We start from the raw sequence: 25,013 nt of genomic DNA on the forward strand, positions 1-25,013 counted from the left end.
TCCAGCGTGTGCTCACCATTGATGGATTTGCCCAGGCACTCCTTATCCCCAACCATGTTCCTCTCGGTCCTCCTGTTTAAGGGGGCCAATCAAGATATTTAAAAAAAGAATTGCACCTTTCTTTGGGGTTCAAGGCAACTTGCCTGGCCTGGACCCCTCAGTGTGGCCCACTGCTACTTTTATGCAGATCAGTATGCCTCATCTTACTCAACATACTGACCTCCAGTAATATGCTGGTCCTGAACAAGCCAGGAATGTGAGAGCTCTTGGCATAGGGAATGCCTACATCTGGATCCACAACTTCCTCCTCCAGACAACATTTGCCTTTTAAGGGGTCAAGTGGAAATTCTTTCCCTAACAAGACATGTTGGAAGGTACTGGAAATGGCAGAGACCTGGTGCAATTGGGTGCCTACCATTTTCTGGTGGGTTCCGTCAGTCTCCCACCAGAGTTACCGCAGGAGACCGCGAGAACCCCCGTGGACGTTGGGACATATCTGGTTTTGGTGGTGTTGGTTGAGGGAGTAATGTCAGCCAGGGCACCTGGAGAATTCCCTGTTATCCTTTAAATAATGCCATGTGATCTTTAGCATCCACCTGAACCTGCTGGAACAGCCATATGGGGGCTTAGTTTAACATCTTATCTGAGAATAGCATCTCTGACAATGTGGCACTCTTTCAGTATTGCGCTAGAACCTTCATATAGATTACATGCTCACATCCTGGACCTATTGATTCAGTGATAAGAGAACTGCCAACTGAGCCAAGCTAAATATGGGGAGGGCTTAAGGGGAAAATGTTAGTAGCCGCTTCCTCATGAAATGCTTTCCAAATCATGAAAGTCATACTGACCAATCAGAAATACTGCTCTACAAAGTCAGAAGATGTTACTTGAAATGTATATTTCCATTTCCACAATAAGGGCTAGAAATTCAACTTGGGTGGTAGCACAAAACGGGCAGTATCGGATCGGCCGCCTGTTATAGGCAGTGACTGCAATGGAACTGAATATCAGGCGCTGCGTATAACGGCTGGCCGATCCGGTCCACCCGTTTTGCGCCACCGCCCGAGACTAATTTCTAGCCCTTATTGTGGAAATGGAAATCTTCTGACTTTGTCGAGCAGTATTTCTGGTTGGTCAGTACGACTTTCATGATTTGGAAAGCATAAGTCTCAGACCCAATTGTTTAGGACTGGATTGAGGTTCTTTTTTAAAAATGTACTCCAATGCATAATTCTATTGGGTTAGGGAACCAATTATTGACTATTCAGGAGTTAATGTTGGAATATTATGATAGTCACCAATTCCATTGCTCCAGTTCATGTCAAGGTTATAATAGTTCTCTGATGGTGCTTAATCATTGCATTCAGATTTCAGGTGGTCTAGTTGTCTGTATGCATGCAGTTCTGTAAGCTCTAGTATTGCTTAAATTCCTGATAGTTTAGCATTGCTGTTTGTGTGCTGGTCCATTTTAAATTCAAGCTTTACAATAAGAGGACTTGGATTTGCAACTTTATAATCTAAAAATTTAATGTCAGTTTCTACTACATAACTTTCCAATGGCTGCACGGAGAAGACAAAGCTCTGGTTCATCAGAGTGCTGCAGAAAACTCCTCAGTAAACAACAAACATTTAGACAGCAGTCTCTTCTTGTTTAGACTGGAATTAAATTAAAAAAACCCTGCCATTTATTGGCATTATCACAAGGAGGAATCCACTCGGAGTCAGAACTTTGTTTTCAGTATTGAACCTTATGGTGCAGATAGTGCTGAGGAATTTTTGAACACAATAAACATTAAAATACAGATTTTGCAGTCTAAACAGTTGAGTTTTTTTTATGTGGATAGGATACGACTATGAACATCCACAATGATTACTGTTCTTGAATCCTCATTTCAACAAGTTTGTGCAGTTCTTCCCACTGCCATCTTTGCATGATTCAAAGGATGCCAAGCAATTGCTTTTATATTGATCTAGTTTTATATTGCAACAATATGTCCTAGAACCAACAAGGGGGCATGCCATATTAGATTCAATAATGAGCAATGAGCCAGATTAGTTAACAGTCTAACAGTGCGTGAACATTTATCTAATAGCGACCATAATATGATTACGTTCAATGTTGTGTTTGAAAGGGAGAAACTCGAGACAGCTACTAAGATTCTAGATTTAGGTAAGGCTGACTTCAACAGGATGAGATAGAGACTGTCCACAGTAAACTGGGCAAATCTGTTAAAGGGTAAAATGATAGAAGATTAGTGGGAGGTGTTCAAAAAATAATTTAACATGATACAGGACCAATTTATACCCCTAAGGGGCAAGAGCTTTACTTGCCAAAAAAAAAGCCATGTACGACTAAAGGGGTAAGGAACAACATAAAAGAAAAAGCATACAAGAATTTAAAAAATAGCACAGATCCTGGTGAATGGGAGAGATACAAACAACTGCAAAGGGTAACAAAACAGATAGTAAGAGCTACAAAAAAGGAGTATGAAATGAAACTTGCAAGGGATATCAAAATCAACAAAAAAAACTTTTACAATTATATTAGGCAAAAGAAGGTGGTTAAGAGGAATGTGGGCCACTTAAAAACTGACAATGGTGATATTATAAATGAAAATAAGGAAATGGCGGACATGTTAAATAATTACTTTGTATCAGTATTTACAGTAGAGGAAGAGCATAGCATGCCAGCATCCCAAGGAAACTAATATTGAATCAGGGACAAGGACTCACCAAAATTAACGTCAGCAAATTACCAGTAATGAAGAAAATAATGGCACTAAAGAGTGACAAATCCGGAGGACCAGATGGTTTTCATCCCAGGGTTTTAAAGGAAATAGGTGAGAACATTGCAGATACCCTAACTATAATCTTCAATGTTCTCTCGATTCAGGAATAGTTCCATTAAATTGGAAAAATGCACATGTCACTCTGCTATTTAAGAACAGTGAGAGAGGGAAACCAGGGAATTATAGACCGGTTAGCCTAACATCTGTCAGGAAATTACTAGAGTCTATAATTAAGGATGGAGTGACTGAACAGCTTGAAAATTTTCAGCTGATCAGAGAGAGCCAGCATGGATTTGTAAAGAGTAGGTTATGCCTGATGAACCTGATTGAATTTTTTGAGGAGGTGACTAAAGTAGTGGACAGGGGAATGTCTATGAATGTTATTTATATGGACTTCCAGAAGGCATTCGATAAAGTACTTCATAAGAGACTGTCAGCTAAAGTTGCTCATGGAATGGACGGCAAGTTATTGACCTGGTTAGGAGATTGGCTGAGCAGCAGGATACAGAGAGTAGGGATAATGGACAGGTATTCTAATTGGCAGGATGTGACTAGCAACGTCACACAGGGATCTGTGTTGGGGCCTCAACTATTCGCCGTATTTATTAATGACTTAGATGACAGGATAGAGAGCCACATATCCAAATTTGCCAATGACACAAAGTTAGGCGGCATTGTAAGCAGTGTAGATGGAAGCATAAATTGCAAAGAGATATTAATAGATTAAGTGAATGGGCAAAACTATGGCAAATGGATTTCAATATAGGCAAGTGTGAGGTCATCTACTTTGGACCTAAAAAGAATAGATCAGAGTACTTTCTAAATGTTGAAAGGCTAGAAGCAGTGGAGGTTCAAGAGACTTAGGGGTCCATGTACATAGATCATTAAAATGTCATGGACATGTACAAAACATAATCAAAAAGGCTAATGGAATGCTGACCTTTATATTTAGAGGACTAGAATACAAGGGATTAGAAGTCAGGCTGCAGCTATACAAAGCTCTGGTTTGATACACCTGGAGTAATGTCAGCAGCTCTGGCCACCACACCTTAGGAAGGATATATTGGTCTTGGAAGGAGTGCAGCGTAGGTTTACGAGAGTGATACCCAGACTCCAAGGGTTAAATTAGGAGACATTACACAATCTAGGGTTGTATTCCCTGGAATTTAGAAGATTAAGGGGTAATTTGATCAAAGTTTTCAAGATATTAAGGGTAACTGATAGGGTAGATAGAAAGAAACTGTTTCTGCTAGTTGGGGAATCTAGAACTAGGGGATATAGCCTAAAAATTAGAGCCAGGCCTTTCAGGAGTGAAGTTAGGAAACACTTCTACACACAAAGGTTGGTAGAAGTTTAGAACTCTCTTCCGCAAATGGCAGTTGATGCTGGGTCAATTGTTAATTTTAAATCTGAGATTGATAGATTTCTGTTAACCAAAGGTATTAAGGGATATGGGGTAAAGGCGGGTATATGGAGTTCGGTCACAGATCAGCCATGGTGGAACAGGCTCGAGGGGCTAAATGGCCTACTCCTGTTCCTATGTTCCTAGTACTGTGCTAGTGCCACTGATTCCTAAAGAACACTTTCACGCACCTGGCAGCTACATTAAAGTAAACTTCCAGATTCGTTAAGGCAGCAGATGAGAAGACCAAGCAAAATTCAGGTCTTCTGGCCTACCGGCCTTACTGAATCGGGTGCATCTATGGCTGTGTGAGGCCTGCGTATCAGGAGCATAGGCCAACATCAATATAAAAGCAGCTATTGTGTCTTGGTCTTAGCCAGGCAGCCAGCCTTCGGCCGGTTGGATTTCCATTGCTGAGATAATCATCACTGTCTGATGCTTGATGCATATCCAAATTCTGTATATTCAAAGATGAATGAGCATTGAAGTAGGGCATGAGAAGCTCCATGGAGCTGCAGCCCCACAGAAGGAGAATGAGCAAAAGGAGGAAGGTGACGTGGACTGAACTGATAGGCAGGCAGGAAGATTGGAGCAGAACTCTGATAGAGCACCACTTCAGAATTGGATACATCCCGCCACCTGCCAAGTTTATTTTTCAATTAAAGCCCATACATTGCAGCACCCAAGAGTCTACTCAAGCTAAACTTTCATCTTTCAACTCACTCCCAACACCTATTATCTTTCCACAGCACTGGCTATATTGTATTAAAATAAAAATTAATTATTTATTTGGTGCTATTCACATTCCATATGTGCTCTAGGTCCTATGGGAGAGGGATGCACAAGAGGCTGGATGCCAGAATAACGGAGAGTTTGGGAAGGGAGAGTTTGTAGTACTAGATTCAGCAAGGTCACGAGTGATGGGTGAGCGGGTCTTGGTGTGGGATAGGATAACGAGCAGCAAAGTTTCAGATTAGCTGAAGTTTACAGTGGTATACAGGATAGAAGGCTGGAGAGTATTGGAATAATCAAGTCTGGAGGGGACAACAGCATGGATGAGGGTGTCCATAGCAGATGGGCTGAATTTGGAAATGTGGAGGTGAAAGTAGATAGTCTTTGTGATGGAGAGGATATGGGGTTAGAAGCTCAGCTCAGGGTTTAATAGGATGCGGTGATTGCAAACAGTTTGGTTCAGCGTGAGAAATGGCTGGGGTTGGAGATGAAGTCATTGGTGAGGGAGCAGAGTTTGTTGCAGCGGCCGAAGATGATGGATTCGACCTGCCCAATGTTTAACTGGAGAAAATTGCGGCTCAACCAAGACTGAATATCTAACAATGCATCTGGCAGCATGGAGCCATTCGAGGGGTCGAGAGAGGTGGTGGAGAGGTAAATCTAGGTGTCATCTGCATAGATGTGGAATCTGGCTCCCTGTTTGCAGATGATGTCGCTAAGGGGCAACATGTGGGTGAGGAAGGGGATGGGGCCATTGTTGGATGCATGGGGGACTCCTGAAGTGATGGTGTGGGGTAGGAAGAGAAAATATTGGTAGAGATGGTCTGGCGACAATCATATAAGAGTGAAACCAAGCAATGGTAATTCCACTGTGTTGGACAATGGAGAAGAGGCATTGGACAAGGATTGTGTGTTCAAGCATGTCAAAGGCTGCAGAGAGCTCAAGGAGGATGAGGAGGAAGGGGAATAAGGCATCACAATCGCAGAGAACGTTGATAACTTTGGTTAGGGCCATGGGAGAGGTGAAAACCTGATTACAGGGATTCAAAGAGGAAATTGCAGGAGAGCTGTCAAGAGGCCATGGTGAGGTTAAAGGGGTGATCATGAATATGAGTGGCAAAGTTTACATGGAGAGGTTAGGGAGCTGGCATGGTGTGTCTGCTGCTAGCTGAACTTTGAACTGCTATTTGGAGGGTGGTACTGTGTCCCTCTATACATGTGCCCTCCAACGTCAGTTGTATGGAAAATTGTTGTGAGAAGGGGTAAATGCCATCTCCCTGAGGGTAGAGAACAGAAACATTCACATTACGACTACATCTTCAATGGAGAAAGACTAAGCATGTATACACCTATCTTGGCACTTCTGATACTAACAAATATATTTTTAATTTGATTTAAGATACATTGTCTTTTCTTCCTTTCCAATAGTTGTTAAGCACTTCAACTTGAGTGCAACCTCTTTATGCGGTGTCAATATTTTCTCATATCCAGCACAATTCCAATTCTACTACCTATTAAGCTGCCTATAAACCGAAGATATTTAAATACATTCCTATGGCAATATATTGAGAGCGGTTAAGAAATAATTGGTCAAATCCACTGTCTCAAATAGACACACACTTGAAGGGTGTATTTCCATGAGAAATTCTGTCTTTTGTGCACAGTCCTTGTGGTGGGAGTTCTATAGTTCCTCCGCTTTCAAATGTTCTCATACCTAATTTTATCTAGATGATTGTGTTAAAACTACTGTAATTCTGTTCCCATGAGCATGAAGTAATCCGTGATCTGTGAAACTGTATCCCAGCATGGGTCACTACCTTCAGGACAGTAAAGGAACAGGGGAAAATACAGAAGATGGCAAACAGAAAAGTGTCTGTTGATGGGAGGGGATGGTGACAAGTGAAGTTTCACAAGAACCAGTTTGGGAGCCTCTGCTCTTTATATACTATTCATAAATAATTAGGCGGAAAGAATGTTTAGTGTTAAAATTAACTAAATGCATAATCTATTTGGCATAAGGTAGTTGATAGCATTCAAAGGAATTTGAGCAAATTAAGTGGATGGGCTAAGGTTTTCTGTACTTTGTAATTGTTCAGTTGCAGTGTATTACTTATAAAATGGTGATAGCAGATTTTTTTTTGATCGAAGCAAGATAATGCTTATTGGTACATTAAACATAGGGTAACCAATGATGGGCCCAACCCCACCAGAAATATCAAGGATAGAGATATTAAATGTTCATGGGGGGCGGGGAGACCACAAAAACTATTTTTGACTCCGAACAGAACCATTAATTAAATCAAAAGGGTAAGGACAGAGAAAATCAAACACAGTGGTTGTGTGTTTGCTGGAAAAAATAGAAAAGGAAAATGGTGTTGATACATCAGCCTTCAGTTAATATGAGCCTGTTATCAATAAGGTTCATCAAACACTCAGTGCATCTCGATGTCTTTTGATTGCCAGGCTATTTTAATCCTGTGCAATTTATATGGAACACTGCATGCAGTTAGTGGTTTAGGGAAGAGTGAATAACATGATTCTAGGACTTTGGCTCACAAAATTTACTAGAGGGGGAATAAAGGAAATGAGCAATCTAACATCAACTTAAATTGACCAAAGAACAAAAGTACAAAATTAACAAGCCTCACTCAAGACTAGAGAAAAGAAGAATGGCTTTGCTCAATGTAGTAGATATGTGGAATAAACTATCTTCAAAATCTGATTTAAATAAAAAAGGCCACATGATTATCTGGTTAAGAACAGAATTGAAGTACAGGTATAGATTATCAAACTGTACAGAACATTATGGCTCCTATTTTGCTAGGATTGAATAATGTTGGCTGTAATGTTAGATTGAGTCACTGAAGTTTCACGAGATTACTGAGCAGGTTAGTGAGAAATTTCAGAACATTTTCTTCTTGGAAGTTTTACCCATGGTTAATCATCTCCTTCAGGAGACTGAATAAATTGGGTCAAGTCCATAACAGTGCAAATGGTACATGGTCTGAAAGAATTGGATCAACTTAAATGAGCCAAACAGCCTTCTCTCAGTCAATACTTGTGTTCAAGATGTTATGTTGTCTTGTGCTGGATTTGAACCTAGATCCCAGTGATGGAGCCAAGATTTTAATCCACTCCACCACCCAGCCCCCATTTGTTTCTGTTTAAACAAAATTAAACAAAAAGATAAGAAATGGAATACCGCAACTTAAAGTAAAATTCATACAGAAGTTTTGCCAGGAGAATTTTTCTCTGTTTTTATTCTGTTTGTTACAACGTACAATGACATGTGAATACATTGCTCACTAAAATGGAACAAAAAGTATAATACATTCTTTTTCCTTTGTGTTTTTCTTTAGTGGTGATGATTTACAAATGATTCGCAACTAATAGATCAACACCAAAATAATGATAGCATTAATATTAGATGTTGGAAAAAAAATGACAAACCGTGGTGGTACAGCATACAATCAATGTGTATCTTAACTCTAATGACATTTTAAATCTGTTGTTTTTAAATAATAAAAATAAATAAAAGGAAAGACGCAAATGTATTCTAAGCATTTATGAACCACATATCTCACAGCATGTTGGAGCAACAATGTGCAATGCTATGGAGCGATGGAACCTGGGCTTACACCCATGATCCACCACATCAGCAAGATTCCAATCTCAGCCACATCATCATGGGAAATACATAGAAGAGGCTAGGAGTTTCCCCAAATAAAAGTGAAAAAGTAGAGGGACAACAGTCATTGATTGCTAGCTCTCTGCATCTTTGCAGCCAGCTCAGATGTTGGCTCATGAGCCCTGCTAGCTGCATGGCCCAGAGAGGCTAGAGGATGGGGTGGGGAAAACAAGAGAAAATAGCTAATTTGAAAAAAGGTTTATACCCTTAGAAAAATAAAACACATACAGACCCTCAAAAGATTAATGTGAAATAATTTCCTAGGAATTCTAAATGAAATATCTTCAAAATAGCATTTCACCTAAAGGTTTCAATAAACATTCTGTATATGCGTAGTTCAAAAACCTACTTGATCGGTTGTGGAATTCCTGCTAAAACAGTGTTCCATATGGAAAAATTGATCAGTTTTAGATTTATGGCTAAAGAAAATGATAGTCTGAGTGGTGGATGTAAAAGGACAGTAGATCTGTCTTAATGGAAACACCCTGATAGTTAGTAAAACTTTGCTCTTATCTCCATTAAGCAAACATGCCGAATATGTGGGGAACAGATCCCCACACAAATGTTCCCTTTAAGCAAGTGCTCTCCATTAACTGGGTATATTCAGTATTTAAAATTACATTAAATGCTGTTTATTTGATGAAAATGGGCCATGAACTAGTTACTCAAGAGTTTTTTTACCCCCCAATTTGGACCAAACCGTATGTTAGTGGGCAATATCTCTTCAAAAGGCACACCTTGTACTTGTATCTTGTATGCCGTTTCATTTTATTTCCTCACAAGACATGACATTTTGCATAATAATGTTATTTTCCATATTTAAATAAATTTTCCTGCAACACAAATAATATTGTACAATATAATTAGTCTCTTTACACAACACCCAAGTGTGTGTTTTTTTTAATTATCATTATTATTAGCCAGTTAAGTAACTTGTTTTGAAAGAACTTGCATAACAGGTCCTGATCAATTTTGCCATAAGTATGTGAAACGTCAATGAAATAAAGGATAACCTGTACCAATGTTTTTTCACAAATTAAATGATGGGGATGGGAAATGGGAAGCCACCAATCTATACAAATCATTTGAAAAGGTCTCCCATATTGGATAAGTCGCCTTCTTTATTTGAGCGTTTTCACTTCTACCATTCTGCGTCCCCGACAGCTTTAGAGAACACATAATCCCTTCCATTGAAGGTCATTACTCCATCCTTAAGATAGAATTTCCACCTGTTTTTACTCCTGTGAATCTAATGCAAAAGGAAAACACTCACAATAATGCAGTCATCAATGGTGCCAATCATCATTCCCATAAAATTGTCTTTCAAAAAACAAAGTTAGCAAAGTAACAATGCCAGATTCATACAGCCACCAATGGAGCACTGGGGTATTTTATAATAGGAATAATGCAATAAATAGAAAGAAAGAAATGCCTGAGAATAAAACAAATCTGGAAGTACACAGCTCCATCAAAAATCTGAAATGAAAAAGACAGGTTAACATCCTGGGACTAGACCTTTTGGCAAAACCTAGTGTTCTAACAAAGAGTTGACAACTGAAACAACCTGTGAAAGTGAGCGAGAACAAACTTGCATTTATGTATCGTATTTCATGCCCTCAGAATGTCCGAAAGTGTATCAGAGTCAATAGGCAGGATTTTCATTGGGCCGTGGAGGCAGGATTGGAGGCGTGTGGGGGTTTTAAATCGCGAAATCGGGGGGCACGAACCCACCCCGCCTCCATGCCAGTTTCAAAGGAGGCGGATACTCAACCTGTGCTGGGAGCCGCCTCCCCGAGGCGGGAAGGGGATTAGTGCCAATTAACTGCCTGTTAACAGGTAGTTAACAGACAGTTTTTAGCCTAATCCCTATTTTTATTCCTGAAGTGTGGGGTTCCTGACGGCTCCAAACCACGCCAAGTTAGCGAGGCGGACCGTCGGGCTGAAGGGTTCGAGATGTCCGGTGTTCAGGTGAGTGATGGGTGCATGAATGCAGAGGTAAGTGTGTTTGGTGTGTGTAAAATGTTTAAAGAAGTTTTATTTGCCTTTACAGCCTTCCTTCCTTCAGGTCTCGGGAGTCCCTCATCTCACCAGCACAGAAAGCAGAATGGCCGCGAGCTGTCAAAAGTTGCAGCATTCAGCTTTCTGTTCTGGAGAGATCTTTAAATCAGCCTGAGAGGAAGGAATTAACCTAGAGTACAGATTGTCAGTGTTTGACAGCTTCAAAGAGCTGTCAAACGCTGATATTTCATCTGTCAAAAGCTCTTGACAGATGAAATGTCAAACTGTGATGTCACCTGTTGCCGGGTGGCCCTTAATTGGCCTGCTGAGCCCGCTGGGTGGGCTCAACAAGGTCAATCAAGTGAAAATCGAGTACAACCCCAAAAGTTGTAGTCCCGCCTCCTACACGCCTCCATTATCAAAATCCAGCCCAATGAATTTTGTTAGAAGTTGTCGCAGTTGTTTTGTTGGCAACTGTGGCAGCCAATTTGTGTACAGCAATGTCTCGCAAACAGCAAACACGATAAATGACCAGTTAATCTGTTTGGAGGTGGTCGTTGAGGGATGAATGTTGGCCAAAATACCAGGAAAATTCCCTGCTCTTCTTCAGAAAAGTGCCTTGGGATCTTTTACATCCACCTGAACAGGTAGATGAGGCCTTGGTTTAACATATCATTAACAACCCAGCATCTCTGACAATGTAGTACTGAAGTTTCAGCGTAGGTAATGCACTCAATTCCTGAAGTGGAGCTTAAAATTAGTACCTCCTGACTCAGACAAGAGGAACCACTGAATCAAGTGGTGGGATTCATTCTAAATTAATGCTTCTATCCAATCCAATGCTAATTATGGGGTGTTCTCCATTCATTTTCAATTGGTTGAGAGGATACAAAGAACATAGGCAACTGTGAGAACAGTGGAATGCACTCTGCTAGCTGTACATTATATAACTAGCCTGCATTCACTTCCTTTCCAGCCAAACAAAAAGAGAGGAAAGTTTTACCTTTAAACAGCAGATTCAAATTTCTGCAGAAGCTTTTAATACAAGAGAGAGAGTTCTTTCCTCTCCACCTCTTTAGCTTTTCCTTCCTTCTCTCCCTCTCAGCTCACTGTCTCCCTCTGGCCCCCTCCCTCCCTCCCCAGCTAACCATCTCTCTTCCAGCCCTTTCAGAAGTGGACAGCAATCCCGCATGCGAGTCTTCACCAGATGCCCTGCAGATTTAATTTTTCTCCATATAAAAACAATGGCATGATGTTGCCATTGGGAACCAGTTGGAAAATAATGAGTGAGTGTGAGTGAGGTGAGGTGAGTGTGAGTGAGGTGGGTGAGGTAAGTGAGGTGAGTGAGTGAGGTGAGTGACGTGAGTGAGGTGAGTGAGGTGAGTGAGGTGAGTGTGAGGTGAGTGAGTGAGGTGAGTGAGGTGAGGTGAGTGTGAGGTGAGTGATGTGAGGTGAGTGAGGTGAGTGAGGTGAGGTAGGTGAGTGAGGTGAGTGAGGTGAGTGAGGTGAGTGAGGTGAGGTAGGTGAGGTAGGTGAGGTAGGTGAGGTAGGTGAGGTAGGTGAGGTAGGTGAGTGAGGTGAGTGAGGTGAGTGAGGTGAGGTAGGTGAGGTAGGTGAGGTAGGTGAGGTAGGTGAGTGAGGTGAGTGAGTGAAGTGAGTGAAGTGAGTGAAGTGAGTGAAGTGAGTGAGGTGAGTGAGGTGAGTGTGAGTGAGGTGAGTGAGGTGAGTGAGGTAGGTGAGGTAGGTGAGGTGAGTGATGTGAGTGAGGTGAGTGAGGTGAGTGAGGTGAGTGAGTGAGGTGAGTGAGGTGAGTGAGGTGAGTGAGGTGAGTGAGGTGAGGTGAGTGAGGTGAGTGTGAGTGAGGTGAGTGAGGTGAGGTAGGTGAGTGAGGTGAGTGAGGTGAGTGAGGTGAGTGATGTGAGTGAGGTGAGTGAGGTGAGTGAGGTGAGGTGAGTGAGGTGAGTGTGAGTGAGGTGAGTGAGGTGAGTGAGGTGAGGTAGGTGAGTGAGGTGAGTGAGGTGAGTGATGTGAGGTGAGTGAGGTGAGTGTGAGTGAGGTAGGTGAGTGAGGTGAGTGATGTGAGGTGAGTGATGTGAGGTGAGTGAGGTGAGTGAGTGAGGTGAGTGAGGTGAGGTGAGTGGAGTGAGGTGAGTGAGGTGAGTGAGTGAGGTGAGTGAGGTGAGTGAGGTGAGTGATGTGAGGTGAGTGAGGTGAGTGTGAGTGAGGTAGGTGAGTGAGGTGAGTGATGTGATGTGAGTGGAGTGAGGTGAGTGAGTGAGGTGAGTGAGGTGAGTGAGTGAGGTGAGTGAGGTGAGTGAGGTGTGAGTGAGGTGAGTGAGGTGAGGTGAGTGAGGTGAGTGAGTGAGGTGAGTGAGGTGAGTGAGTGAGGTGAGTGAGGTGAGTGAGGTGAGTGAGGTGAGGTGAGTGAGGTGAGGTGAGTGAGGTGAGTGAGGTGAGTGAGGTGAGTGAGGTGAGTGTGAGTGAGGTGAGTGTGAGTGAGGTGAGTGAGGTGAGTGATGTGAGGTGAGTGATGTGAGGTGAGTGATGTGAGGTGAGTGATGTGAGGTGAGTGATGTGAGGTGAGTGAGGTGAGTGAGGTGAGTGAGGTGGGTGAGGTAGGTGAGGTAGGTGAGGTAGGTGAGGTAGGTGAGGTGAGTGAGTGAGGTGAGTGAGGTGAGTGAGGTGAGTGATGTGAGTGAGGTGAGGTGAGTGAGGTGAGTGAGGTGAGTTGAGTGAGGTGAGTGAGGTGAGTGTGTGTGAGGTGAGTGAGGTGAGTGAGGTGAGTGAGGTGAGTGATGTGAGGTGAGTGATGTGAGGTGAGGTGAGGTAGGTGAGTGATGTGAGGTGAGTGAGGTGAGTGAGTGATGTGAGTGAGGTGAGTGATGTGAGGTGAGTGTTGTGAGGTGAGTGAGGTGAGGTGAGTGAGGTGAGTGATGTGAGGTGAGTGAGGTGAGTGATGTGAGGTGAGTGAGGTGAGTGATGTGAGGTGAGTGATGTGAGGTGAGTGAGGGGAGTGAGTGAGGTGAGTGAGGTGAGTGAGGTGAGTGTGAGTGAGGTAGGTGAGTGATGTGAGGTGAGTGTTGTGAGGTGAGTGAGGTGAGGTGAGGTAGGTGAGTGATGTGAGGTGAGTGAGGTGAGTGAGGTGAGTGTGAGTGAGGTGAGTGTGAGTGAGGTGAGTGAGGTGAGTGATGTGAGGTGAGTGATGTGAGGTGAGTGATGTGAGGTGAGTGATGTGAGGTGAGTGATGTGAGGTGAGTGATGTGAGGTGAGTGATGTGAGGTGAGTGATGTGAGGTGAGTGATGTGAGGTGAGTGATGTGAGTGAGGTGAGTGAGTGAGGTGAGTGAGGTGAGTGAGGTAGGTGAGGTGGGTGAGGTGGGTGAGTGTGAGTGAGGTGAGTGTGAGTGAGGTGAGTGATGTGAGGTGAGTGTTGTGAGGTGAGTGAGGTGAGGTGAGGTAGGTGAGTGATGTGAGGTGAGTGAGGTGAGTGAGCTAGGTGAGGTAGGTGAGGTAGGTGAGGTGAGTGAGGTGAGTGATGTGAGGTGAGGTGAGTGAGGTGAGTGATGTGAGGTGAGTGATGTGAGGTGAGTGAGGTGAGTGATGTGAGGTGAGTGATGTGAGGTGAGTGATGTGAGGTGAGTGATGTGAGGTGAGTGAGGGGAGTGAGTGAGGTGAGTGAGGTGAGTGAGGTGAGTGTGAGTGAGGTAGGTGAGTGAGGTGAGTGATGTGAGGTGAGTGTTGTGAGGTGAGTGAGGTAGGTGAGGTAGGTGAGGTGAGTGATGTGAGGTGAGTGATGTGAGGTGAGTGAGGTGAGTGATGTGAGGTGAGTGAGGGGAGTGAGTGAGGTGAGTGAGGGGAGTGAGGGGAGTGAGGGGAGTGAGGGGAGTGAGGGGAGTGAGGGGAGTGAGGGAGGTGAGGTGAGTGAGGTGAGTGTGAGTGAGGTGAGGTAGGTGAGTGAGGTGAGTGAGGTGAGGTGAGTGATGTGAGGTGAGTGATGTGAGGTGAGTGAGGTGAGTGAGGTGAGGGAGGTGAGTGATGTGAGGTGAGTGAGGTGAGTGAGGTAGGTGAGTGAGGTGAGTGAGGTATGTGAGGTGAGGTGAGGTGAGTGAGGTGTGAGTGAGGTGAGTGAGGTAGGTGAGTGAGTGAGTGTGAGGTGAGTGAGGTGAGTGAGGTGAGTGAGGTGAGTGTGAGTGAGGTGAGTGAGGTGAGGGAGGTGAGTGATGTGAGGTGAGGTGAGGTGAGTGAGGTGAGGTGAGTGAGGTGAGTGAGGTGAGTGAGGTGAGGTGAGTGAGGTGAGGTGAGTGAGGTGAGTGTGAGTGAGGTGAGTGATGTGAGTGAGGTGAGGTGAGTGAGTGAGGTGAGTGAGGTAGGTGAGTGAGGTGAGTGAGGTGAGTGTGAGTGAGGTGAGTGATGTGAGTGTGAGTGAGGTGAGTGATGTGAGTGAGGTGAGGTAGGTGAGTGATGTGAGGTGAGTGATGTGAGGTGAGTGAGGTGGGTGAGGTGAGTGAGGTGAGTGAGGTGAGGTAGGTGAGTGATGTGAGGTGAGTGAGGTGAGTGATGTGAGGTGAGGTGAGGGAGATGAGTGAGGTGAGTGAGGTGAGTGAGGTAGGTGAGTGAGGTGAGGTGAGTGAGGTGAGTGAGGTGAGGTGAGGTGTGAGTGAGGTGAGGTGAGTGAGGTGAGTGAGGTGAGTGAGGTGAGTGTGAGTGAGGTGAGTGATGTGAGTGAGGTGAGGTGAGTGAGTGAGGTGAGTGAGGTGAGTGAGGTAGGTGAGTGAGGTGAGTGAGGTGAGTGTGAGTGAGGTGAGTGAGGTGAGTGAGGTGAGTGATGTGAGTGATGTGAGGTGAGTGAGGTGAGTGAGGTGAGGTGAGTGATGTGAGGTGGGTGAGGTGAGTGAGGTGAGTGAGGTGAGTGTGAGTGAGGTGAGTGAGGTGAGGTAGGTGAGTGAGGTGAGTGATGTGAGGTGAGTGATGTGAGGTGAGTGATGTGAGGTGAGTGAGGTGAGGTGAGTGAGGTGAGTGATGTGAGGTGAGGTGAGTGAGTGAGGTGAGTGAGTGAGGTGAGTGAGGTGAGTGAGTGAGGTGAGTGAGGTGAGGGTGGGAGTGAGGGTGGGAGTGAGTGAGTGTGAGAGTGAGTGAGTGTGAGAGTGAGTGTGTGTGTGTCTTGAAAGGGAAAGGAAAAAACTGGTCCTAAGCAAAGTCACATTGACCAAGAAGATGGTCAATACACCCTACTGTAATTAAAAGCTCTCCAATATGAGATGAGGAACCAATGTTGTGGCATAGAAAAAGATCAAAAATGCATACCACATGTGTACACATCTAATAACAATTTCTGATTGTATCTAAAACTTTCTACTGTCTGGTATTGGAGGATTTCTGTTTGAAGAAGCAGATTTATTTAGCTGGAACTATAAATAATTTCCATTGTAGCAGTGCATTTGTTAAAATGGGCCAAATTCCTGACTCTCAAAAAATAAATTACATTTATAAAGTCAATACAGTGTGGAGCAGGAAATATTGTAACCATTAGTCTACGACAGGGAAAAGTAGGAGTGGGTAATGATTATGTTTAGTGGGCATTCATTAACAGATGTGTAGTAAAAAGAAATTTAAAATAAATTTCTGTAAGTTTGCATTGAATTGACACTAGAAATCTGTGCCAAATACTCTGCCAGATTTCATCTTTAAGGCTGTGCACCAGATAGTTTCAAAATATTACTCTTAGATCTGAAGCTTATTATAGAGAATTTTATGAGGCTGAGGAAGTGCCCTAGCTTATCTTTATTTTGAGATATTAAGATAAAGTGACACAGCTGTAAGTACTCAGAGGATATATGGTCAAGAGAGCTCAAATTGTTGACAGGATAACAACATACTGTCAAAATACAATTGATAGAGTCTCCTTACACTGGCTTCATGCCAGCCCCAGAATGGATATTTTAGAAGGATATTCTGCAGAGGTCCAATAAATTGCTGTCTGATGTGAAAGAAACATTTGCAGCTGTTCACATTGGTGGGGAAGGGTGAAATGGACAGGCGTTGCATCTACTATGGTTACATGAGAAAGTACAAAGAAAAGTTAGCCAGAAGTGTAGGTGATGGTAGAATGAAGAAAGGAACAGTCTCTCTGAAAAGCAAAGAGGAGGGCAATAAGTGCTTGGCGATGAGATTATGTTGTACATGATGGACAATCATCTAATGGATACAGAGACTAATTGGATGGACTGAGGACAAGAGGGCCTCTGTCATTAGTGTGCGAGGGCAAGTGGGTGAATGTAAAGGTTTGGAAAATGGCACAAGGAAGGGAAAAACTTCAGTTGAAGAAACTGGAGGAATTTGAGAAGCTGTAGTTCAAAATGTGGAGGCATCAGAGCAGGTACAACAGAAAAACTGTTTATAAAAAAAAAAAAAACCTTCCATCCCACCAGCTTCTGCATTCAACGGATTATCCTCCGCCATTTCCACCACCTCCAGTGCGATGCCACCACCAAACACATCTTCCCTTCCCCTTTCAGCATTCCGAAGGGACCATTCCCTCCGCGACACCCTGATCCACTCTTCTATGATTCCCAACACCCCTCCCCTTCCCACGTCACCTTCCCGTGCAAGCGCAGGAGATGCAACATCTGCCCTTTTACCTCCTCCCTTCCCATCGTCCAGGGTCCCAAACACTCCTTCCAGGTGAAACAGAGATTTATTTGTATTTTAAATTTATACAGTATTCACTGCTCATGATACGGTCTCCTCTACATTGGGGAGACCAAACGCAGATTGGGTGATCGTTTTGCAGATCACCTCCGTTCAGTCCGCAAGCGTAACCCTGAGCTTCTGGTTGCTTGTCATTTGAATTCTCCGGCCCACTCCCACTCTGACCTCTCCGTCCTCAGCCTCCTACACTGTTGTAATGAAGCTCAATGTAAGCTTGAGGATCAGCACCTCATCTTTCGATTTGGCACTTTACAGCCTTCCGGACTCAATATTGAGTTCAACAATTTCAGTTCATAACCACTGCTCCCATTTCTTTTAGACTGCAGCTTCTGGTAATGATTCTGTTGTCATTTACAGCTCCTCTAGACCCATCTTTTGTTTCTTCACTTGTCCCATTACCATCCCTTTTTGCCTTGCTCCATCATCCCATCCCTTGTGTCATTTAATCACTCATGCCTTCCACCCTAGCCCAGCCCTTCCCTTTTGTCCTTTCATCCTCTCCCTCCCCTTTCCCTGCCTCTGTACTTCCTTAAAACCTGTTACATTTCTAACTTTTTCCAGTTCTGATGAAAAGTCATCGACCTAAAACGTTAACTCTGTTTCTCCAGAGATACTGCCTGATCTGTTGAGTATTTCCAGCATTTTCTGTTTTTATTATTGTAAAAGATGGAGTCTTTGTAAGAACGGGAAGAAACATTATCCAAGTAGTTATGAAAGTCTGTTGGTTTACAATAGATGCTTCTTATAAGCCAACTGCAAGAGACATATCCAGGAAGGGGAGCGAAGAGTTAGAGGAACCACATAATGGTAAAAGACTGATAGAAATGTAGTCAATGAAATTCTCCAGATAGTAACATTGTGTGTTCCTCATGCCTTACAAAAAAACAGGTATAGCTGGGACACATGCAACATCTTTTATCTAGACAAAGTAGAATGCAATGAGGCAATTGAGGGCAAGATCAAATTCAGGTAAATAGAGCACTGTGCTAGTAGATAGGGACTGATTGGGGTGCCACTCAAGGAAGAATTGGAGTTGCAGAGGGATTGGATATCCATGGCAAAGAGGAAACGATTGGGACAAGAGAATCTGAAATTGTCAGCGAGCTTCGGAAGATTCACAACGTAGATAGATAGAGACTGAATATATGAAGACAAGATGGAGATCAGTTTAGTAAAACAGAAGCAAACAATGTCTATTGAGAAGGTAGAAACAAGCAATGTAGAGTTGATGAACAATGAGATGGGAGGCAGTGGAAGATCTCAAAATTGAGATCACTGACAGTGTTCATGGGGGGGGGTAGATACAGGGGAAGATAGGAAGAGGAATCAGATAGTTGCCGTTCAGTCTCAACCACGTAGAGATACTCGAATCATGCAACAGCATCATACTTGTCAACAGTTTGGTGATAAAATGTTGGGGTTGGAATTAAAAGAATAGAGAACTAAAATTTAGAGGGAAATAAATTGAGTGATTAAGGGGAAGCGAGAAACTCAGATGACCCATATCAAAGAGAGAATTTTCAACAAAAAAAACTGGAGAAGGGCAAAAGGTCAGAGTGGGGAATTCAGGAGGATAAGAAAGACTGAAGAGCGAAGAGGCGGTTGGAATCACGAGAGAGCACTTTCTGCAAAAAATGAAGTACAAAGATAAAGGTAGCCAAAGAACTCGCATCCTGTGAAGCTTGGGATTCGTTGAGGAGGGGGCATAGTATAATGAAGTGAAGGAGCTTGGTGGGGACAGATCATTAAGAAGGATAAAGGAGAAGTTTAGATGGTATGTGACAGACAGAAATGTGGTTAGAAGGGCGCAAAAGAAAGTAAAGACAAACAGGAATCAAGAAAGGGCAGCATGGTGGCATAGTGGTTAGCACTGTTGCCTCACAGCGCCAGGGACCCGGGTTCGAATCCGGCCTCGGGTGACTGTCTGTGTGGAGTTTGCACATTCTCCCCGTGTTTGCGTGGGTTTCCTCCGGGTGCTCCGGTTTCCTCCCACAGTCCAAAGATGTGCGGGTTAGGTTGATTGGCTATGATAAATTGACCCTTAGTGTTAGGGGGATTAAATACGTGGGGTTACGGGGATCGGGTGGGATATGTGTTGGTGTAGGGGTTACGGGGATCGGGTGGGATATGTGGGCTCAATGGGCCGAAATGGCTTCTATCTGCATTGTGGGGTTTCTGTGATTCTGTGTGATTCTGTGAATAAGAGATTACAAAAGCAAAATACTGCGGATTCTGGAAATCTGAAATAAAAACAGAAAATGCTGGAAATACTCAGCAGGTCAGGCAGCATCTGTAGAGAAAGTGAACAAAAAAAAGAGATTGTTTAACATTTGGGCTTTGCTATTCTAAAGGAAGAAAAGAAAGTTGTTAAAATGATGAGACAAAGAAGATGAAACTGAGAATGGGATAGATGCGTTGTAGACTGAGCCAATGTCCCTACGCAGTGCTGATGGGGGGAGGGGTTCAAAGGAAGGGAGTGAATAGAAACATAACCTAAGAGATCATGGAATCATATAGCACAGGAGGCCATTCAGCCCATTATGCCTCTTTGAAAGAGCTATCCAATTTGTTCCACTGCCCCACTCTTTCCCCATAGCCTGCATTTATTTTCCTTTTCAAATATCCAATTCCCTTTTGAAAGTTACTACTGAATCTGCTTCCACCGCCCTTTCAGGCAGCTAACGTTTCCCTTGTCAATGGGACTCTTGATCATGTGACCCCATTTCCCATGACTCACAACAGAGAACCCCATTCTCATTTTCCACTTACTAGTTTCTGCATACACTAGATTATTTTGGGTCATTAGAGTGATGCCACTGCCAAGTACATCTGCCCCTCCCCTGCCCACACTGCTTTTCAGAGAAACTGTTCCATTTTGAAACAGCAGCTTACAAATACTTCCTCCAATCTAGCAAACTGTATGCAGTGTTCACAGTGTGGTCTTCTCTATGTTGGGTAGGCCAAACGTAGCTTGGGTGACTGTTTCCCCAAACATTTCCATTCTGTCCGCAAGCTCGATCCTAACCTGGTGGCTCTGCCTGCCATTCTTTGACCTCATGCCCTGCTGCAATCAAGCTAAACACAATCTTCAGAAACAGCATCTCAACACTAGCATTAGCAATTGTTTATCCCATTTTCCAGTTGGTTTCTCCCATTTTTCATAATTCCCTTGCATTTTTGCTTTCCCTGATGATGCCTTTTCATTGGCCGAGATCATCTTTGTACATCATCCAGTTCTTTTTCACCTCTTTCCAGCTTTTTGAAAAATCTGTTTTTCTGTGAACCCATTAACTTTTTATTTTTATTATAGTAGGTACTATACCTCACTCTTAAACTTTTTACTCGTAATTCTCCTCTCTTCATTTGATTCACTCTTATAAAGGCGTGCACTTATCTTCCAGTTCTGATGAATAGTTAATATGTCTTTCTCTTTACAATTGCATTTTTTTCTTTTTCAGCTCTATTTGTGCCACTTGAAGTTTTGACCTTGTGGTGTGTAACTCTTAACTGGAAGATTCAGGAGAGATTAGTAGTGCATTGTCAGGAACAACCTCTGGGAAGTTAGACTAGTCCTCTCAATAACCACAGTACCTATTATACAACAGGAGATCCTGAGAGCTGAATTCTTCCATTTTATCAAAGAAAATATCTACCCAATATAGGAGGGAGAAAAATCATCTTCAGAATGATCTAAAGTTACAGAACCCAATTTTCTGAGCTAATATAGAACAAGGACATTATGACCCTTTTAAAACTGATTTTTGCAATTATCTAGTTGATAAAATTATGTAAAGGAGCTACCCTTTCAGGATAGTAACAGCCTATTAAGTGCCAGTGTACTGCAATCTCTGGTCTTGAAGCAGAACTGGTGCAAATGTACTGTCACACATTAAATATGTATGTTGACAGGATATTTCTTCCATCTGTTGCAGATCAAGCATACCATCTTCTTGTGCAGTGTTAATTCTTGTTGAAAATATCTACAGTACCACTAATTTCCATGTCAACCAGATGTTGGAACGTCAACATGACCGTGACATTTTGAATCAATGTCTTATCCTCAAGGTATCCAGGCAGAAAATTCTAGGTCATATGGCCTCTTTATTAATTTATGCAACTATTTTACGTGTCCATAATAGAAGCGCATTCATAGGTAATGTTCTAATGCTGCTTTGAGTTCTAATCTGCTGATATGCCTATTGAGTTCTATTATAGAGCAACAACCAAACATTCCTAGCAACGAAAAAAAGAGAAATTTCCATTTGTCTATGTAATTAATGACTTAAAGGTCACAGAATCCAGTTTGAAAGTTGCAGAAAAGATTTTATTAATTACAAAGACGTGCAGGCAATCTCTAATCAAGAGGATAATGAGACATAGCTAAAGACTGTTGGTACACTCCCATTAGACTATTCATTCACCATCAGGCCACTAGCTTCAAATTGCTAGAATGTATGTTAAGTAGTGGGAGTGAATTCCATTCCTTTCTTTGCTATTCATCACATTTGCTAAATCTTATGAACTCAACAGATTTGCCACCTCACTCGGCAGCAATTTCAAGACATAGGCACATTATCTATTTTCAGAGAAGCCAGCTTAAAATTAGATTACTCACAAACACAAATTTCATATTCTACTCTGGAACTGCCTCAAAACCTCCACCTTGCTTCATCCTTCTGTACCTTCAAAAGCCCCATTAAGATTTACCTTTTCAACCACACCTTTGGCCACGTTCCCTAATTTCTCTCCTACTTGGGTCTGACTCCCAACTGTAAAACACTTTGGCCTAGAAATTCGGTATAGCCGCGTTTGGGGCGCTAGTCCTGGCGATGCGCAAAGTTTAGCGCCAGGCGCAATTTAGCGCCACCTAGCACGATATTAGGTTGCAGCGCCCCTAAAGGTGATTGCGGCGCTAAATCAGGCACTGCACACTACTCTTAAGGCGCTAACCCGGCGGCGCAACCCAATTTCGCGGCGGTGGGGCACAGCGACAGTGCTGTCAATAATCACTTTCCCTGAGACACACTGCCACCGGCCAGCTCTTAAAGGGGCAGGTCAATTGGCATCACCAGACACACTCACTGCCTTGTAGGCCTTCAAAGCGGTGGGAGCCTACCTGCGCCGCACCAGCCTAGCAAGACATGGAAAGGGTGAGGCAGAGGGCGGAATGCCTCACTGATGGGGCATTGGATGCTTTGGTTGGCGCAGTGGAATCAAGGCCAAGGAAGATGGTCAGAATGTGATTTATGCTTTGGACAGTCTCCCGGGTGTGAGAGGCAGTTATGTGTCAGTGTATTAGTTTTGCTTTCTGTTGCCATAGCTTTCTCATGTTTGAAGGAACCACATTTTGTGTAATGAAACACTTTCTTCATTTACAATGGCCATGCCTGCTATTTACATGCATCTTGCCCTTCACAGGCTTGCGGGTTCCATTCCTGGTCTTGGAATGGCAGCAAGCATTCCGAGAGAGGGGCCTAGAAGCTACTTCTGATCAGCCTCTGATGCGCAGCCTGAGAAGAGCCGCTTGCGTAGAAGTTCAGGCCAGCAGGCATCTTCTCAGCCACTGACAGAGATGTCCTGCACCTTATCTGAGGCTGCAGATCCCGCTGAAGCAGCTGGCACAGCTCAGTCACCACCTCCTATCTAAATCGCAGCCTTCTGACACACTGCTCCTCCAGCATCTTCATGTAGGAAAACTGCTGTCGGAAAACCCTGCCAGCGTAAGGTCTGCTGTGGCGACATCTGTTGGCCCTCCTCCGTCTGGCCATGCCTGCCCCCCTCTCCCAGCGTCTCAGTGCCCTTTCCAGATGATTCAGCAGCAGGAGGTTCCCCTCCAATGCAGCCCCCATAATAAGTGCCCACAGGAAGGTTCCCCATTGTCAAGGCTCACCAACAGCAAGGTGATGGTCAGAAGGCTGAAGATCGTCTGCCTGCGCTGGCTCAGTGGTCAAATGGCTCTCAGTGTGCAGCTCAGCAACTCTTTGTAGCTCTCGAGGAAGTTGTGCTCCAAAAATGGCTGCCACTTTTAAACCACAGCAGTCCCCTTTAAATAACGCTCCTCCAGCCCGAGAGCGACTTGGTAAGGTTCCAGGTAAGCTGTCACTATTAGCGCCAGGTGCTACGGGGCGGGGCGCCACTGAATTTCCGGTCCGGGGCACCCAAAAGGCGTTGCACACTCAAATGACGTCATAATCAGCCTGCGCCCACGAGTGGGCGCTCAGATTTAGTGCCGGCGCTAAATGCATGCTCAATATGGGGCGAGGCGCTAGGCGCCCTGCGCCTGCCCGGAAATTGGCTAGCGCCCCACTTCTCGGCCTCTTTAGGCGTTAATCGGTGGCGCTAACAACCGAATTTCTCCCCCTTTGTTTTGTTACATTAACAGGGCTAAATATGTCTTAAGTTGTTGCAGTAGTATATGCTGTGGAAGACCCTTTTTTAACAGGGGGAGGAGGTAAAGAATCTTCAATTGCCTTTGGGGGATGCATCAAATTCATCCCAAAATGGAGGGCAAAAAGCAAAAGCCAAGTGGGACTTGTTCATTTTGAAACCTAGAGCTTTAAGCCTTTAAAAAAAAATCACAGACACAAAAGCATCAATTGCACACACAAGACTGACTCTGAACTGCCGATCTTTTCTACATTCTTGAAATTAAATAGTTTTCTAGATGAACTGTAATCATTTTTCACTGTTATGGTTCTTAAATTCAGTCAAGTAAGACAGACGTCAGAGCTTTTAAATGGGTGTTAAAAGAATCACAAATATACGAGTCTAGTTATAAACTGCATGTTACTGTAACTGAAAAAATGAGTTCCAATTATACATAATTCTATTTAACCTTTTTCTGATACTAGTTGGTCTTCTAATATCCCCATTTCACTCTTTCTTTCCCTCTTGAGCCATATATATTTTGTGGTCAAGTGGCCAGCCAAACATACACCCTGCTTACAAGGTTCCTCCGTCTGTTCCGACAGGTAAAAGGCCAGACAGATATATATTTCCTTCCAATTTTCTCTCTTGCCATGTGGGAAAATGCCTAGTTTCTTTTCCCACCTTCCCTTAGCAAAAATACTAGAATTGGGAATTTGTTAAAACCAAGCAACAAACCCTGTGACCATTGCTTCATGAAGCTGTACCTTTGTCTTTGAACCACTGGGTCTAGATCATTACTTTTAAAATTAAAACACAATGGCTTTGAAAAATATATAAATACATATTTGTTTGAATGTAACGCAAATGTACTTACCTTGTCATACTGGCAAACAATTACATTTTCTGTTTCAAACAGATCAGGCACCTCCTGTTCACTTACATCATCTCCTGAATTCAAAGGATCCTGTAAAATACAATGTATGCAAATTAATTTATCTTCCATTAATTACCAAAGATTAATGACCAGTAACATTGCCACAAGCTTTACTTAAAATTGAAAAACTTAAATGAAGGACCCCCACAGATCACAACCAAGGTTGAAAAGAGTAAAAAGGAAAGGAGTTGCATTAATACAGTGCCTTTCACAACTGCTTTACAGCCAAAAAATACTTGAAGTGTAGTCACTGTTGTAATGCAGGGAAGAAGGGAGGACAAGGTAAAGCAGGAAGTGCTTAGGTGATGCAAAGTTTTTAAGATATCAAAACAAACATCCAAACAATCAGAAGCCTAATAAAGCTTTTTGTTCCTCTCTACTAGTCACAATC

The 25,013-nt window shown here is 43.3% G+C and overlaps 1 protein-coding gene across 1 annotated transcript in view; it reads right to left on the reverse strand.

Annotated features, from left to right (window-relative positions):
• Positions 1–8,168: 8,168 nt before the first annotated feature.
• gtf2a1l (general transcription factor IIA, 1-like) overlaps positions 8,169–25,013 on the reverse strand; it is an 85,863-nt gene continuing 69,018 nt past the window's right edge. Inside the window, exons 8-9 of the mRNA XM_085980345.1 lie at positions 24,563–24,652; positions 8,169–9,863 (exon numbers count right to left, since the gene is read on the reverse strand). Of these exons, the coding sequence (XP_085836471.1) occupies positions 9,756–9,863; positions 24,563–24,652 (198 nt within the window). The 3' untranslated portion in view covers positions 8,169–9,755. The remainder of the gene's footprint in view (positions 9,864–24,562; positions 24,653–25,013) is intronic.

The sequence above is a fragment of the Somniosus microcephalus genome, chromosome 3, assembly GCF_052327205.1.
Source record: "Somniosus microcephalus isolate GS21.2 chromosome 3, FLI_Smic_1.0, whole genome shotgun sequence".
Classification (NCBI taxonomy): domain Eukaryota; kingdom Metazoa; phylum Chordata; class Chondrichthyes; order Squaliformes; family Somniosidae; genus Somniosus; species Somniosus microcephalus.